The sequence below is a fragment of the Siphateles boraxobius genome, unplaced genomic scaffold, assembly GCF_051911475.1.
Source record: "Siphateles boraxobius isolate OS27281-9 unplaced genomic scaffold, OSU_SipBor_1 204, whole genome shotgun sequence".
Classification (NCBI taxonomy): domain Eukaryota; kingdom Metazoa; phylum Chordata; class Actinopteri; order Cypriniformes; family Leuciscidae; genus Siphateles; species Siphateles boraxobius.
The window spans coordinates 3061119-3077654 of NW_027508816.1; the positions used below are offsets into that span (position 1 = coordinate 3061119).

Sequence of the window (16536 nt, forward strand, 5' to 3'; positions counted from 1 at the left end):
GAGTTTGGTTCGTGTTGTTCATGTCGAGAAGATGCTGTTTTCCACTTTGATGAGATTGATACGGTAAAACCCATGCCATCGTTACTGTTCAAATCACTGTGTGTCAAGAGCTGAGATTCAGATATGATAATGAATGTTTGCTTTTTGACCAATCACAGCAGGCTGAGCCATCTGACCAAATCACAGTAGAGCAGCTCTCAGAGAGGCGGGGCTTAGAGAGACTGAATCTTCAAACTAACCGTTTCAGACACTGAGAGAAAAGAGCCGATGCAAAATGGACATTATAAGAAAATTCAAGTGTTTTTGACATTAGATGAATGTAAACTTGTTGTATGAGACTCTGAAACAACATTAGAATAGCATACAAGGGGCATTTTAGCAGTCTAATCATTTAGTTGCATCATAACCAGTGGATGATTTTGTGATTTCTTCCAGGCATTAGTTGTGTCTAACGATTCTAGGAAAGAGTCGACCGCTGGAGAGATCGTGAACCTGATGTCAGCGGATGCTCAAAGGTTCAACAACGTCACCAACTTTATTCATTTGCTATGGTCGTGTCCACTGCAGATCGCTCTGTCTATAGCGTTCCTCTGGATCGAGCTGGGCCCGTCGGTGTTAGCGGGCCTGTTGGTGATGGTGCTGATGGTTCCCATTAACGGCTGGCTGGCCACCAAATCCAGGGCCTTCCAGGTGATCACGCTTCATAAACCATCACTCTTATGTTATGAAAGACAAAAGAAAACACAGTAACACTTTCTATGAAGCCCATGCTTATAAATAAATATAAATGGAGCTATAATTCATTATAATTAAGTATTACTATATTATAAATATATTTATAAAGACTCAATAAGACCTATACTGCATTATAAGAACAGTTATAGTTACATTTATATTATTTTTATAATTACTTTTAAGTCATACATTTGCTTTTTGCACATGCACATGCTCATAATCCATTATACACTGATTTATAAGTATTAATTAGTCAGTCGTACGGTTCCATGAATGTATTGTAAAGACGCAGCCTGCATTGCTATAATGTTATTATATTATAGTTAGTGACATTTATAGAAAGCATTCCCAAAAACACAATAGAAATATAATGTACTGTATCATTATCCACTAAGCGCAACATGCTTCTTTTCAGGTGGAAAACATGAAATTTAAAGACTCGCGCATGAAAATTGTGAATGACATATTGAATGGAATCAAAGTAAGTGGTTTCCTACACTCCTCTATCATACAGGACAAATGAAAATGTTTTTTTTATGTGTATTTTCTCATTTCTTTGTCATCTGTGTGGTAGATTCTCAAGTATTACGCCTGGGAATCATCTTTTGAGTCTCAGGTTCAGGCAATTCGAGAAAAGGAGCTGAAGGTGATGAGGAAATTTGCCTACCTCTCATCTGTCTCCACATTCATATTTTCATGTGCTCCTGCTATTGTGAGTATAATAATGTTTTATATACAGTATGATTTTCTATTGTAAGGCACCCCTCAGTTGGTAACACTTTATAATACTGTTCCTTCATTAATGAATAACTACACAGGAACAAATGAGTAACGCAATATTAACACTCTAGTAACTGCTACTAACTAAGAAACTCTGATTAATGAATTAGTAAGTAATAGCGTTCAGATGAATGTGGTAGTTCACTATTAGCTAATCAATAACTACTATTTGTCATACTTCACTGAAGACTAAGAATTACTATATATAGGTTCATAATTAATATTAATAATGCATAATGTATAATATAAGGTAATGGTAGCCCATTAGCCATTAGTAATGACTCCAATGTTACTTCATCTTTCTAAAGGAACTACTCATTATTTGGATCATTATTCTGAAGTGAAGATCATGGGAACACACTAGTAATGACTAAAGTGTTACTAAAACCATTGGAAGGAATTACTATTCAAAATCTTACAAAAATCTCAAAAGCTCACAATGACTTCAGTCAATATTAGTTAGTTATTAGTTATCATGTTTTTCACTTTAGATACTTATACAATTAGTAGTTCCTTTAGAAAGATGTAGTAACACTTGAGTCATAACTAGTGGGTTACCGTTACCTTTTATTATAAATTATGCATTATTCATGTTAATTATGAACCTGTATATAGTAGTTCCTTGGGAAGTATGAAAAACGTCTACGGTTACATATGTAACCCTCGTTCCCTGAGTAGGGAACGGAGACGTTACGTCGGATGACGACGAATGGGGTTTCGCTTAGAAAGCCTATCAACTTCGAGTATTACAAAACGAGCCAATGGCAAAGAAATGCCATGGGTCTGCGGAATTTGCATGGCGTAACTCCGCCCCACCTTGTGGGTATAAAAGGAGGAAGCCGGCAGCAAGCAGATAAGTTTCTTCGCTGAGGAGCCAAGACTGAGCTCAGGCGATCCCCGCGGTACAGCGGAAAGTGGCAGGCAGACGTAACGTCTCCGTTCCCTACTCAGGGAACGAGGGTTACATACGTAACCGTAGACGTTCCCTTTCGTTGTCACTCCGAGTTACGTCGGATGACGACGAATGGGGTTACCAGTCTAATCACGCCACCTTCTCAGCTGTCTTCCAGTGCCCTGCGTAAATCAAGATCCCTGTCAGCCTGGACAAAGGACTCCATTTATCACAGGAATACCAAGGTACACTGGGAAGCATATCCCAAGCTTAGGGGAAGTATGCAATTAATGCCAGCCCGGAGGGGGGGGGGACTTAGAGAATACACATATGACCCGAAGGAAGCATATGGAAAACACTGGGGTGTTCAGCCGCAGGTGGAATATTTCAACCCCAGGGGTGGCAAGGTGGCTTGCCAAGGGAAAGACACATGCTCAGAGAGGCTTACAGTGGAAATACACATGTGGGGGTCGCTCAGAGGAGGGACCATGCACACGGGAGGCACCTAGCCGACGCGCAGGCAATAGACACTGGCGCCGACGTCAGGAGTGCTGGAGGAGCTCAGGGATTTCGGGAAAGCTCACCTGAGGAAAATATCGCACGTATCCAGTCCGTGGAGTAGAATGGCGAGCAAGCGAAGACACCTGAGCGGGTCCGGTACTAGCTGGTTGAAGCGAGTACACGAGAGGACACAGGCTCCACTCGGAGATTATAGAATCTGGCGAATGTGTTAGGTGTCGCCCAGCCTGCAGCTCTGCAGATGTCTGTTAGCGAGGCGCCATGCGCTAGAGCCCAAGAGGACGCCACACTCCGGGTGGAGTGGGCAGTCACACCAAGGGGGCACGGTCGACCTTGCTGCTGGTATGCCAAAGCAATGGTGTCCACTATCCAGTGAGACAATCTTTGCTTGGAGAGAGCCTTTCCCTTCAGCTTCCCACCATAACAGACAAAGAGCTGGTCTGAGGTCCTGAAACACTGCGTTCTGTCTACATAGGCGCGGAGAGCGCGTACTGGACAGAGCAGTGCCAAGGCTGGGTCTGCCTCCTCCGAGGGCAGCGCTTGCAGGTTCACCACCTGGTCCCGAAAGGGAGTGGTAGGAACCTTGGGCACGTATCCAGGCCGGGGTCTCAGGATCACGTGAGAGGAAGCCGGCCCAAATTCCAGGCACGCTTCGTCAACGGAGAATGCGTGCAGGTCCCCAACCCTCTTGATGGAGGCCAGTGCAACCAGGAGCGCTGTCTTCATAGACAGGAACTTAAGCTCGACTGATTGCAGGGGCTCAAAGGGAGCACTCTTCAGGGCAGTTAGAACCACTGAGAGGTCCCAAGAGGGAACGAGAGGGCGAGGCGGATTTAGTCTCCTCGCTCCTCTCAGGAACCTGATGACCAGGTCGTGCTTCCCCACCGACTTACCTTCGATGAGGTCATGATGTGCGGCAATGGCGGCAACATAGACCTTCAGGGTGGAGGGAGACAGCCTTTGCTCCAACCCCTGTTGAAGGAAGGAAAGCACAACGCTGATCGAGCATCTCCGGGGGTCTTCTCGGTGAGAAGAGCACCAGTTGACGAAGAGGTTCCACTTCAACGTATAGACGTGTCTCGTGGACGACGCTCTAGCGGAAGTGATGGTAGCCACCACCGCTGGTGGTAGGGTACTCAAACCTGCCTCGTCCCATCCAGGAGCCACACGTGGAGGCTCCAAAGATCGGGACGAGGGTGCCATAGGGTGGCCCGTCCCTGAGAAAGAAGGTTCTTCCTCAGAGGGATCGGCCAGGGAGGTGCTGTCGCGAGGAGTACTATTTCGGGGAACCAGGTCCGGTTGGGCCAGTAAGGGGCAACCAGAATGACCTGCTCCTCGTCCTCCCTGACCTTGCGCAAGGTGTGCGCAAGAAGGCTCACTGGGGGAAACGCATACTTGCGGCCCTGCGGCCAGCTGTGCGCCAGAGCATCCGTGCCGAGCGTGCCTCTGTCAGGGAATAAAACTGGGCGCAATGAGTCGAGTCATGAGAGGCAAACAGATCTATCTGCGCGTCCCCGAACTGGTCCCAAATCAGCTGAACCGACTGGGGATGAAGTCGCCATTCTCCAGGGAGTGGCCGAAGCCGTGAGAGCTCGTCGGCTGCACAGTTCAGCGCTCCGGGAATGAAGATGGCTCGAAGCGACCTCAGATGCTTCTGACTCCATAAGAGGAGGTGGCGGGCGAGTTGCGACATACGGCGCGAGCGTACACCACCTTGATGGTTGATGTACGCTACTGTGGCGGTATTGTCTGATCGGACTAGTACGTGTTGACCCCAGACCAACGCCCGGAAGCGGTGCAGGGCAAGGCGTACTGCCAGCAACTCGAGGCAATAGACATGCCATACTGCTCAACACTACATGTGAGAATCACTGAGCTTCAGGAGCAACCTTGCTCAACACCTGGGTGTGATAAATCTCACAGAATTTTTCAGGAGCATTTCTGCTCAACATGAGAGTGTGACAGCATGTCCATTGCGCATGGCGCCCCAGCCCGTGGAGGCATCTGTTGAGACAACAACATGCCGGTAAGCTCGTTCCAGGGGCACTCGGGCCCGTAGAAAACTGAGGTTCGACCACGGGGTGAGTACTGACGGCAGGTCGGAGTAACTGGTACTCGGAGGGTGCCGTGTTGCCATGCCCACCTCGGGACTCGGTCGCGAAGCCAAAGCTGAAGCGGTCTCATATAAAGCAATCTGAGCGGCGTACCGCGGCTGCAGATGCCATATGCCCCAGGAGCCTCTGAAAAAACTTCAGTGGAACCGCACTCTTGCGCTTGATAGTCTCAGGCAAGTCAGCAATGGCTGAGTGGAGAAGGCGACCAAGTCCATACCGAGAAAAGAGATCCTCTGCACGGGTCAAAGTTTACTCCTTCCCCAGTTGACCCGAAGGCCCAGACGAGCTAGGTGCCGGAGCACTGGGTCCCTGTATTCGCAAACCTGGTCTCAGGAGTGAGCTTAAGACAGCCAGTCACCGATAGTTCAGGATGCGAACCCCGTGTTCCCATGGAGGAACAAGGGCTGCCTCAACAACCCCTGTGAAGGCGCGAGGAGACAGGGCTAGCCCGAATGGGAGAACAGCGTACTGATATGCGCGTGCCCTGACAGCAAACCGTAGGTATGGTCTGAGTCGAAGGAGAACAAAGACATAAAAGTAGGCGTCCTTCAGGTCGATCGCTGCAAACCAATCCTGTGGCCGCACACATCCAGAAATGCGTTTGGCCAGGAGCATCTTGAACGGCAGCCTGTGAAGGGAGCGGTTCAGATGCGTAGGTCCAGGATTGGCCGTGACCCACCAGACTTCTCCGGGACAATGAGGTAGGGGCTGTAAACCCGGACCTCATTTCGGCTGGAGGAACAGTCTCTATCGCACCCATCGCCAGTAGGGTAGCAACCTCCGCTCTCATGATAGGGGCATAGCCACCGACCAAAGTGGAGCAGACTCCCCTGAAGCGGGGAGGAGACCGTGCGAACTGAATCGCAAGCCGAGCCGATGGTTCGCGCGACCCAGCGGAACAGAAGGGAAGCTCTAGGCAGGCTCCCAACTGACCAGCGGCGTCAAGAACCACAGACGTCCCCCCGGTGGTGCAGCGAAGCGGAATGACCGGCCCAGACGTGGACGGCATAGCGGCCCGGTGTGGGGGCAAGGTCATAACCGCACCCTGACAGAGGAGCCCAGGGAAGGACCAGCGTTCCACGGGGGCCTGCTCTGTCAGGGGTCTGGCGACAGAGGGGGACAGGGGCGAAGCGGCCCGTGGACGGCACGCCGTGTCAACCGCCTCTGGAACAGAGGGGGACGAGGAGAGCACGGCTTGTGGGCGGCGCTCTGTGTCGTCCGAGAACTCTATATGCTCAGAGACGAGAGAGTCAGTTCTTTCTGAATAAGGATTCTTCGCCAGCCCTCCACCGGGGAAAGGAGTGGCCCTGCTACCAACTCCTGGAAGAACTGAGTCTCATCTCTGACCAGCCCATCTCAAAAGTGCCGCTAACCCGGCGTTTAGCGGGGGGCGGGGCTGGAGAAGGCTGTGGCGTCCCACCTACGGTCTTCCAGAGCCAGGCCCGGGTGAATGGGCGGGGTTGGAACCGTAGGAGGGTGCCTTCGGCGGTGGGCAGACTGAGGGATCTGAGCGGACGGCGGGGCCGTCGGGCAGAATAACCTCAATCTGCTCATGGGCGGTCTCCTGCATGTCCATGAGCATCTGGGTCAGGTAGACCAGCAGAACGGTCATGGGATGCAGTGAGGCGGCTGCCTGTCCTGTGGCACTATAGGATTTTGCCACAGATTAGTGTAGACGAAAAGAACTACAGGCTTAGGACGGGTGCTTAGGATTGCGCCGGGAAGCACTCTGAGGACACAGTAGCATGGCAACACAGCGTTCAACCGGGGGGACCCCAGTGTACCCATGGGCAGCGGCCCCTGAGGGGAGGAAAGGCGGATGGGACCAACGAGCGGACCCGTGGTCTCATCATGCACGTCCGGGAGGAAAGATTTTGGGGTTTGCCGTGGACGCGGGTCGGCGGCCTCACCCAAAAACCAATCGTCCCGGGAAAGCATGGCCGTCATCTCCGGATCAGACTCAGGCACAACCGTATGCACACCAGAGGGTGGCAGCTGTGACGAGTCATCATTTCCAGAAGAATCAAGCCCACCTAGTGATGCTGCTACAGACACAGCATCATCCTCTGTAGCTTCAAATGAAAACACACGGGCCACCCTTTTTTTTTTTAGGGTAGACTCGTGGAATCATCAGTTCGCTAGCGGGCACCGTCATTAAAGAGGGGGGCTGGGGTCGCGGACACAGAGTCGGCGCCTTGTTCCAGACCAACACCCTCAGGTCACCCTGGCCACCAGCCGAAGATCGGGGGGTGGATGAGGGGACTCTCACTCTTGCGAGTTCACCGAGTCTCGACCTATATATGACGCGATGATCACGTTCCCAGAGAGAACATGAGTCATCCACGAGCGCTGTTCAAGCATGATCAAAGCCCAACACACTAGACAGCGCTCGTGCCCATCAGAGTCCGATACCAGTCCGCTGCAACCAGAAATGCACGGGCGAGCCGTCTTTAAAAAGACGTGCCGCGTGCGAGCTCTTTTAAGAGAGGAGAAAAAAACTCTGCGATGTTGAAGCACACAGGGAGACACACACACACTGGCAGATCACTGCACAGATCAGCAGGCACTGTGAGCTCGCTGCAGATCGCCGTCACACCAACATCGGAGAGAGAAGCTCGTCTCGTAGAGCGAAGTCAGAGATGACTGTGGAGTGAAGAAATATTCTTGGCTCCGAAGCGAAAACATATCTGCTTGCTGCCGGCTTCCTCCTTTTATACCCACGAGGTGGGGCGGAGTTACGCCATGCAAATTCCGCAGACCCATGGCATTTCTTTGCCATTGACTCGTTTTGTAATACTCGAAGTTGATAGGCTTTCTAAGCGAAACCCCATTCGTCGTCATCCGACGTAACTCGGAGTGACAACGAAAGGGAACTAGTTTTTTTTTAGTTACCACATTTAACTTAGTGCTATTATTTACTAATTCATTAATCAGGGATTCTTGTTAGTTAATAGAAGTTACTAGAGTGTTAATATTGCGTTACTCATTTGTTCCTGTGTAGTTATTCATTAATGAAGGAACAGTATTATAAAGTGTTACCCCTCAGTCAACAGTGGATTGACAGCAAAGTTGAAAATCTATTGAAATCCTGAATGAATGAATGTCAGAAAGCAAGCACCCCCTGATAGACACTGAAGTCATGTGGGGTCATCTTCAGGTTTCTCTCGCGACCTTCGCTGTGTTCGTGTCTGTGAGTCCTGATAACATTTTGGATGCAGAGAAAGCTTTTACCTCGATCTCACTCTTAAACATACTGCGCTTCCCACTCTCCATGCTTCCACAGCTGATCTCCATCATGGTTCAGGTACTGCACACAATCAATGCGTTATTACACTGTAAAAAGTGATCAGTTGACTTAACTTAACTTAAAAAAAATTATTGTCAAGTTCACATTACTTATTTTTTTTCAATCAAGCATTAAGTTTATCTACTTAAAAAAAACGTAGCAAACACGTTGCCCTTAAAATTAAGTAAACTGAACACTTTTTACAGTGAAAAGCTGCTGCCTTAAATTTTTAAGTACAATCAACTTGAATGTTTAAGTCATTTCAACTTAAAATACATTAAACTGACTTGAAAAAGTTAAATCTTGTATAACATTTGATGAGTTAAAACTGTAAAAACATATGTTGTCATTATTTATTGATCATATAATTTTTATAGTGTATATATTTATATTGTTATCTATATGGAAGCATTGGTAACACTTTACAATAAGGTTAACAAAGATTAATAAATACAATAACAAATGTATTGCTCATTGTTAGTTTGTGTTAGCTAATGAACCTTATTGTAAAGTGTTACCGAAGCATTTTATTGCTACCTTTCAATAAGCTTTGTTTGCAGTTATAAACGTAATTTGACCTTGTTCGTAATCTATCTCTATACTTTTTCAGACCGCTGTATCTAAAAAAAGACTTGAGAAGTTTCTGAGTGGCAGTGATCTGGACATGACGGCAATAAAGCATGACGACAGCAACAGTGAGCCAAGAACTCTTTTCAGTATTCTTAGACAAACTGATTTCTGATGGTTTTAGAAAAGCTGACTAATTAATGCAGTAATAATGTGTTCTTGAGTAGTTCAAGTCCAAGATCCCCGCCAGCATATTACATTCTAAGAATGTTTTGCTAACGTTCACATGGTTATGAAAATGTTATTTCTTAATGTTCTCTAAAATGTTTTAAAAATGTTTTTTCTTAATTATGCCAAAGGTAAAGTCCCCTGTAGTCAATAATTTCATCCCTTAACACTGGTGGTCGATTGATATATCGCCACGGCCGTTATATCGGCCGATATTTGGCTTTTTTAAAATACTTTTATTTTGACGGCGCTGCAGCCTTTTATTTTGACGGGCGGCGCTGAGAACACCACACCTGAGAAGAGAACGGCAGCGCCTGAATCTGATCACACAGCGCTCACTCACATTCTCCTTCTCTCTGTCAGTCATATCTAATAGTTTGTTAGACAGAACCGGTGGCTACAGAACTGGTATTCAAAGAAAGTAAATGGTATGTGAAAAAGTAATCCGTTTGCTTTTATATTATTTGTAACCGAAAAGCCAAGCAATCAGGCTAAAATACTTTCTCATTTACCGTCAAAAATTCAGCAAATGCGCATCTACATCATTTAAACAAATCTCTAAATATCTAATAAACATATAATTTCACAAACTTTCCAGATTTAATCGAATCCAGCTGTGATATCTTGTGAAGTGTGCATTTGTAGCCTGCATAAATGTGTTCCTGCGAGTAACGGTCCGTGCGAAGTGAGTAAATGCGAACAGAAGATTATGACAACATTTTGACAACATTTTGGTGAAACCTCTCCATGTTTCAGATCATTTCCTCATTACTTTCAATCTACAACTCACTATCCACACTCCACCAACTCCCCTACCAGTTACCTTCAGACGAAACCTGCGCTCACTTTCTCCCTCCCATCTTTCCTCTGCTGTGTCATCTTCTCTTCCCTCACCCTCCCAATTCTCATCTCTAGATGTGAATACCGCAACGGATACTTTATGCTACACTTTAACTTCTTCTTTAGACACTATCTGCCCTCTCTCCTCCAGGCCAGCACGCGCTACCCCCTCTAACCCCTGGTTATCTGAGGTTCTTCGTGAACACCGGACTAAACTCAGGGCAATGGAGAGAAAATGGCGCAAATCAAAAGATACATCTGACCTGAGTATGTACCAATCTCTGCTCTCTTCCTTTTCTGCTGATGTTCACGCCGCAAAATCTTCATATTTCCACAACAAGATCAATACCGCCTCTAACACACGAACACTTTTCAAGACATTCAACTCTCTCCTCTGTCCACCTCCACCACCACCCTCCTCCTCGCTAACTGCTGATGATTTTGCTAACTTCTTCACTAACAAAACAACAACCATTAGCAGTCAGTTCTCTCCTCCACACACACAGGAACCTAGGCCAACCTCTCCCACAGCCAATAACCTTCTCTCCTCCTTCTCTCCACTAACCGAGGAAGAAGTATCTAAACTTCTCCTCTCCAGTCATCCTACCACCTGCCCTCTAGACCCCATCCCCTCACACCTTCTACAAGCCATCTCTCCCACACTTCTACCAGCACTCACACACATCATCAACTCATCCCTCCATACTGGCATTTTTCCTACAGCATTTAAGCAGGCTCAGGTAACTCCACTGCTTAAAAAACCAACATTAAACACATCACTTCTAGAGAATTACAGACCTGTCTCTCTCCTACCATTCATTGCAAAAACAATTGAACGAGTTGCTTTCAACCAAGTATCATCTTTCCTGTCTCTGAACAACCAGCTGGATGTTAACCAATCTGGCTTCAAGAAAGGGCATTCGACCGAGACCGCATTACTTTCAGTCACAGAAGCCCTGCGGATCGCTAAAGCTGCTTCCAAATCACCAGTTCTCATTCTCCTAGACCTGTCTGCTGCCTTCGACACTGTGAATCATCAGATCCTTCTGTCCACCCTCTCATCACTGGGCATCACTGGAACTTCCCTCCACTGGTTTGAGTCCTATCTCACAGGTAGGTCATTGAGGGTCGCATGGAGAGGCGAGATATCCAAAGCACATCGACTGACCACAGGGGTTCCCCAGGGGTCAGTCCTTGGACCCCTCCTCTTCTCCATTTACACCACATCACTGGGACCCATCATACAGGCACATGGTTTCTCTTACCACTGCTTTGCTGATGACACCCAGCTCTACCTCTCATTTCAACCAGACGATCCCACAGTAGCTGCACGTATCTCTAGCTGTCTGGCGGACATCTCGGCATGGATGAAGGAACATCACCTGCAGCTCAATCTGGCAAAGACTGAGCTTCTCGTCCTCCCTGCCAATCCGTCTCTACAGCACGACTTCACTATCCAGCTAGACTCATCCTCAATCACCCCATCAAGGTCAGTCAGAAATCTTGGAGTAATCTATGATGACCAGCTAACCTTCACACACCACATTTCAAAGACAGCTCGATCATGCAGGTTTGCAATGCACAACATCAGGAAGATCAGGCCTTTCCTAACTGAGCATGCAACACAACTTCTTGTCCAGGCCCTGGTTATTTCTAGGCTTGATTACTGCAATGCTCTTCTAGCTGGTCTTCCATCATGTGCAACTAAACCCTTACAAATGATCCAGAATGCTGCTGCTCGTCTTGTCTTCAACGAGCCCAAAAGAGCCCACGTCACTCCGCTGTTCATCTCCTTGCATTGGCTACCACTCGCTGCTCGAATCAAGTTGAAGGCGCTGACACTTGCTTACAGATTGTCCACCGGCTCAGCTCCCTCCTACTTTCACTCGCTCCTACGGGTCTACATCCCTACCAGAAGCCTACGATCGGCCAAGGAGCGACGGCTCGTGGTGCCATCACAGCGAGGCACTAAATCACTGTCCAGAAAATTCTCATTCACGGTGCCATGCTGGTAGAATGATCTCCCCACCCTCGTCCGGAATGCAGAATCCCTGACAGCATTCAAAAGACAACTGAAAACTCATCTCTTCCGTGAGCACTTAACATAGGAGAAAAAAAAGAAAAAAAAAACTTTTTCTTAAATCTTCGCTTGTCTGGTTTATGCTACTCTGAGCAATGTTTGAACTTGGTATTCTGAGCACTTCTTGCGTTGTTTTTGCATCTCCATGATGACTTGCTTGGTTTAATCCTCAAATGTAAGTCGCTTTGGATAAAAGCGTCTACTAAATGACTAAATGTAAATGTAAATGTAAGATCAGCTTCACAGGAGACGCGATCAAAAAACTTTAAATCCTTCATTTTAAAATATGCTGTGCTATATCCAGTTGCCCACTGTGTCATATTCATGTCGTTTTCACTGTGTGCTGTATGCAGAGGTGGGCACAAATACATCAAAAACTATTTTGTTACAAAATACAAATACTGGCTCATAAAATGTAACAAAATAATATACAAAATACTGATGTGAAAAATGTATTTAAATAAAATACAAGTAATTAGTATTTTGAAAATACAAAAATACTCCCACAATAATCTTAAGTCTTTTTTTTTATTACTGAAAGGTCAATAACACAAATGGTAGCAATAATACAAATATGAGAAATGTGTAAATTCAAAATGGCGAAGAAGCAAAATAAAAAAGTATGGGCATTTCACTAAATCTCTACAGGGCCTGAAATAGCTCCCTCTGACGTAAATGGCATGTATAGCTAAGTTCACATCAATGGTGTGGTAGGCTGCCCTTAATAGCAAAACGTGTTTGATTTAAGCTACGTAGCCATATTATCACCGTTACTCTACTCGTGCCTTAAAGGACAAGTTTCGGTATTTTACACTTAAAGTCCTGTTTTAAGATCGTTTCTGATGAAATAGAATGGTTAAGATTGAAATTTGGAAAATTACGGGTATTACGGAGTAATACCGTACCTCACAGAACATCCAATACAAGTCAATGGAGTTGGACAAAAACTATGATAAAACCTGTTGGAAAGCATCTTTTGCAGCGATTTTTGTGTAAAAATAACCGACCGAGAATTTTCGTCACAAAATCAAAATTCCATTTTAATCATAATATATATGATTAATCATATTAATCATAATATGTGTGGGTTTGTTTTACACACGAGACTCTAACTGCCCTGACCCCGTGTGCCTTTTCCATAGCTTAATCGCGCTGTGTGCGCAATTACTGAAAAACAATAGGATTGATGATTATTTTATACAAAATCAATATCAATATTTCTCATGTAATACGTTTAAAAACGTGTAAAAACTGCAGATGGTGAACGTTATATTGTGAACGCTTTACTTGGTTAGCATGGAGATTTCAGTGGAGTTACGACAGACGCGCTGTTTCATAATAGGTAGGGCCTATGATGTCCTTTTATGAATGACAACACAGTGCATTGGTCTCATAAGGCACAATTATTTTCTCTATAATGCCGTTCAGTTTGCAATATGTGTGTGTGTAGACTGTATATTTGTCACAAAACACTTTACCTTAATGCCATTTTTAAGAATTCAAAACTCATTCACTTCTTGGAGGGAGCCCGGTCTACAGGGTGTCACGTGATTTTCATGCATCTAACCTGGACATTGCCATTGCCAACATCAGACCGAAAATATGACAAAATCATTTACTATGGTGATTTTTCTTAAGTATTTAAGTATTTGAAATACTCCAAATAAACTCCCTCAAAATATTTTGTTACAAAATAGATTTTAATTTTTCCACACCTGCAAAATACAAATTACAAAATACACTAAAGTAATTAAATACGTATTTAAAATACATTTAATTGAAATACTGCCCATGTCTGGCTGTATGTAAAATTAGCGTTACCTTGTCAAAAGTCAAAGTAAAAAAATATGATTATCAGTGCGCATGAAATTACCAGGTTACTGAGTGCCCTGTTACAGTGTTTACTTCCTTTTTATTCACATATTCATATATTTTTAAACAATTACTTTATTTGTGAAAAATACTCTAGATGGCAACTTCTTGAATCTGCAATCCTATTAAAGTATAGGGCCTAACCATGTTTATTTTAAATATTTTTAAATATTTATTAAATTTATCTAATTTATTACGTATTGATTTATATAAATATATAGTGTGTATGTATGTATATATATATATATATTTATGTATATATATTATATGTGTGTGTGTGTGTGTATATATATATATATATATATATATATATATATGTATATGTTTGATATATAAATATAAATATTGGCTTTATATCGGCCATCGGCCACCGTGCTCGCTAAGATATCGGCATCGGCCATCAAAAAACCCATATCGGTCGACTACTACTTAAAACTCATCTTTAATTACCAAAATGACATATTTAAAAAATGTTTCCTTGAAAAAATGTCTTCATGACTTAAAATATCTTGATTGTAACTTGACACCCTTGCCTCATTTAGTATTAGCGGTCTATGAATATGCAAATGAGACCCGCCTCCACTCACTCACTCACTCAGCTCAGAGATCCACTCGTTGACGATCACACGTTGATCTGATTGGTTACAAGGTAGTTTGTGACGTCAGAAACACCAGCGATTTCAAACCGTGTTTTTGAGACTGTCTTTGGTTCACTACAGTTTTAAGGAGAAAATACTCAGCAATGCTGATGAATGTACACATGGTTTGTCTTAAAGGGTAACTAAACATTAAAACAACTTTTTTTAGTTAATGATCTGTAAGAATGGAGCTTCATAAATGCTGTTCATTGATTCCAGTACATTTTTTGATATTTGGGTGTAAAGTGTTTTAATTCTACAATATGGTGTAAGAACGTCTGAGTGCTGCCCTCTTCTGGTTGAACGGAGGCTACTGCGGATGAATTTTCCTATTGGAACTTGTTGTACCCTCTGACGTCAGAGTACCAGCTAACCACGCCCTTGCCTACAGAGAGATTTGTGAGCTTTAGTGGAACTAAAGCTGTGAGAATAAACACGAAACACATGTGATCGTTGTCATGCGCTGAATCCGGCCAATCGTGGAACAGTTGTGTCGTCATCAGAGCTCATGCAGCTGCGCTTGAGAATCTGCGCTGGCTGAGTCCTGCGGCTGCTCTCGAATCGCTCTCGCTCTACTTTAATGGCATACGTCACAGTCATGTCGCGTCGGCGCTGCATCAAGTCGGACAAAATTTCTAACCGGCATGCACTGCTTCAAGTCAGCCACCGATCGGTCTGCGCAGAGCTGCATGAATTCGAACAAGCCTACACTGTTACAGTATGGCCTTCCCAAAAAGGCACGTCCTCGTGCCCTATGACATCAATGAGGTGGGGGGCGGGCGCCCTGGCAGCTGAGGAGGGCGTGGTCAGGAGCAGGGGGCCAGGGCGGAGCAGGCTGTGAATGGAGGCCAGGGCGGAGAGGACCCTTCGGGCGGCCATGGTGGAGAAGACCGGGACCAGCGGTAAAGGCTCGGGGCTGGACGGGACCAGCGGTGAAGGCTCGGGGCTGGACGGGACCAGCGGTGAAGGCTCGGGGCTGGAGGGGACCAGCGGTGAAGGCTCTGGGCTGGACGGGACCAGCGGTGAAGGCTCTGGGCTGGTCGGGATCAGGGGTGAAGGCTTTGGGCTGGACGGGACCAGCGGTGAAGGCTCTGGGCTGAACGGGACAAGCGGTGAAGGCTCTGGGCTGGACGGGACCAGCGGTGAAGGCTCTGGGCTGGACGGGACCAGCGGTGAAGGCTCTGGGCTGGACAGGACCAGTGGTGAAGGCTCGGGGCTCGACGGGACCAGCGGTGAAGGTTCTGGGCTCGACGAGACCAGCGGTGAAGGCTCGGGGCTGGACGGGACCAGCAGTGAAGGCTCTGGGCTGGACGGGACCAGCGGTGAAGGCTCTGGGCTGGACGGGACCAGCGTTGAAGGCTCTGGGCTGGACGGGACCAGCGTTGAAGGCTCTGGGCTGGACGGGACCAGCGGTGAAGGCTCTGGGCTGGACGGGACCAGCGGTGAAGGCTCTGGGCGGTCTCGGAGGGACGAGGCCCTGGACTCTGGGCGGTCTCGGCGGAACGAGACTTTGGACGAAGAGGGGAGACCCGGACAGAACCGAGATCGGGGACTACCTCGACGGTGTAGGACGATCCACTCACCCACAGGATGTTGTCTATGTATTCCCTCAAGGAACACGTGGTGGCAGTAGGTGGGACTTGCCCAAAGAGTGGATCATCCAGACCAATCCAAAGGGAGTGCCTGAGGGCTCCTTCTTTCCAGGACACCTGGTGGGCGAGGTGGAGGAATTACTCAATATAGTCCTCAATCGGGCGGTGATTCTGGGTGAGGTTGAGGAGTAGGTCGATTGGATAAATCGTACGTTTATATGTTTACATGTATAGATAATGTTTTTGTGCTGATGTCATTAATAGAAGCTGCGGTGAGCATGACTGACGGCACGTTTGCCTGGGAAAGAGAAACAGAACCAGTGCTGAAACAGTGAGTTTTGCCCTTACACTCACTATATCTTTACACTATTACAGTATAAAACAGATGCTGCA

The 16536-nt window shown here is 46.3% G+C and overlaps 1 protein-coding gene across 1 annotated transcript in view; it reads left to right on the forward strand.

The window, feature by feature from the left end:
* The window catches only part of LOC143745436 (ATP-binding cassette sub-family C member 2-like), a 117553-nt gene that overhangs the window by 44626 nt on the left and 56391 nt on the right, over positions 1-16536 (forward strand). Inside the window, exons 10-15 of the mRNA XM_077237532.1 lie at positions 436-690; positions 1151-1216; positions 1310-1447; positions 8198-8344; positions 8937-9021; positions 16408-16474. Of these exons, the coding sequence (XP_077093647.1) occupies positions 436-690; positions 1151-1216; positions 1310-1447; positions 8198-8344; positions 8937-9021; positions 16408-16474 (758 nt within the window). The remainder of the gene's footprint in view (positions 1-435; positions 691-1150; positions 1217-1309; positions 1448-8197; positions 8345-8936; positions 9022-16407; positions 16475-16536) is intronic.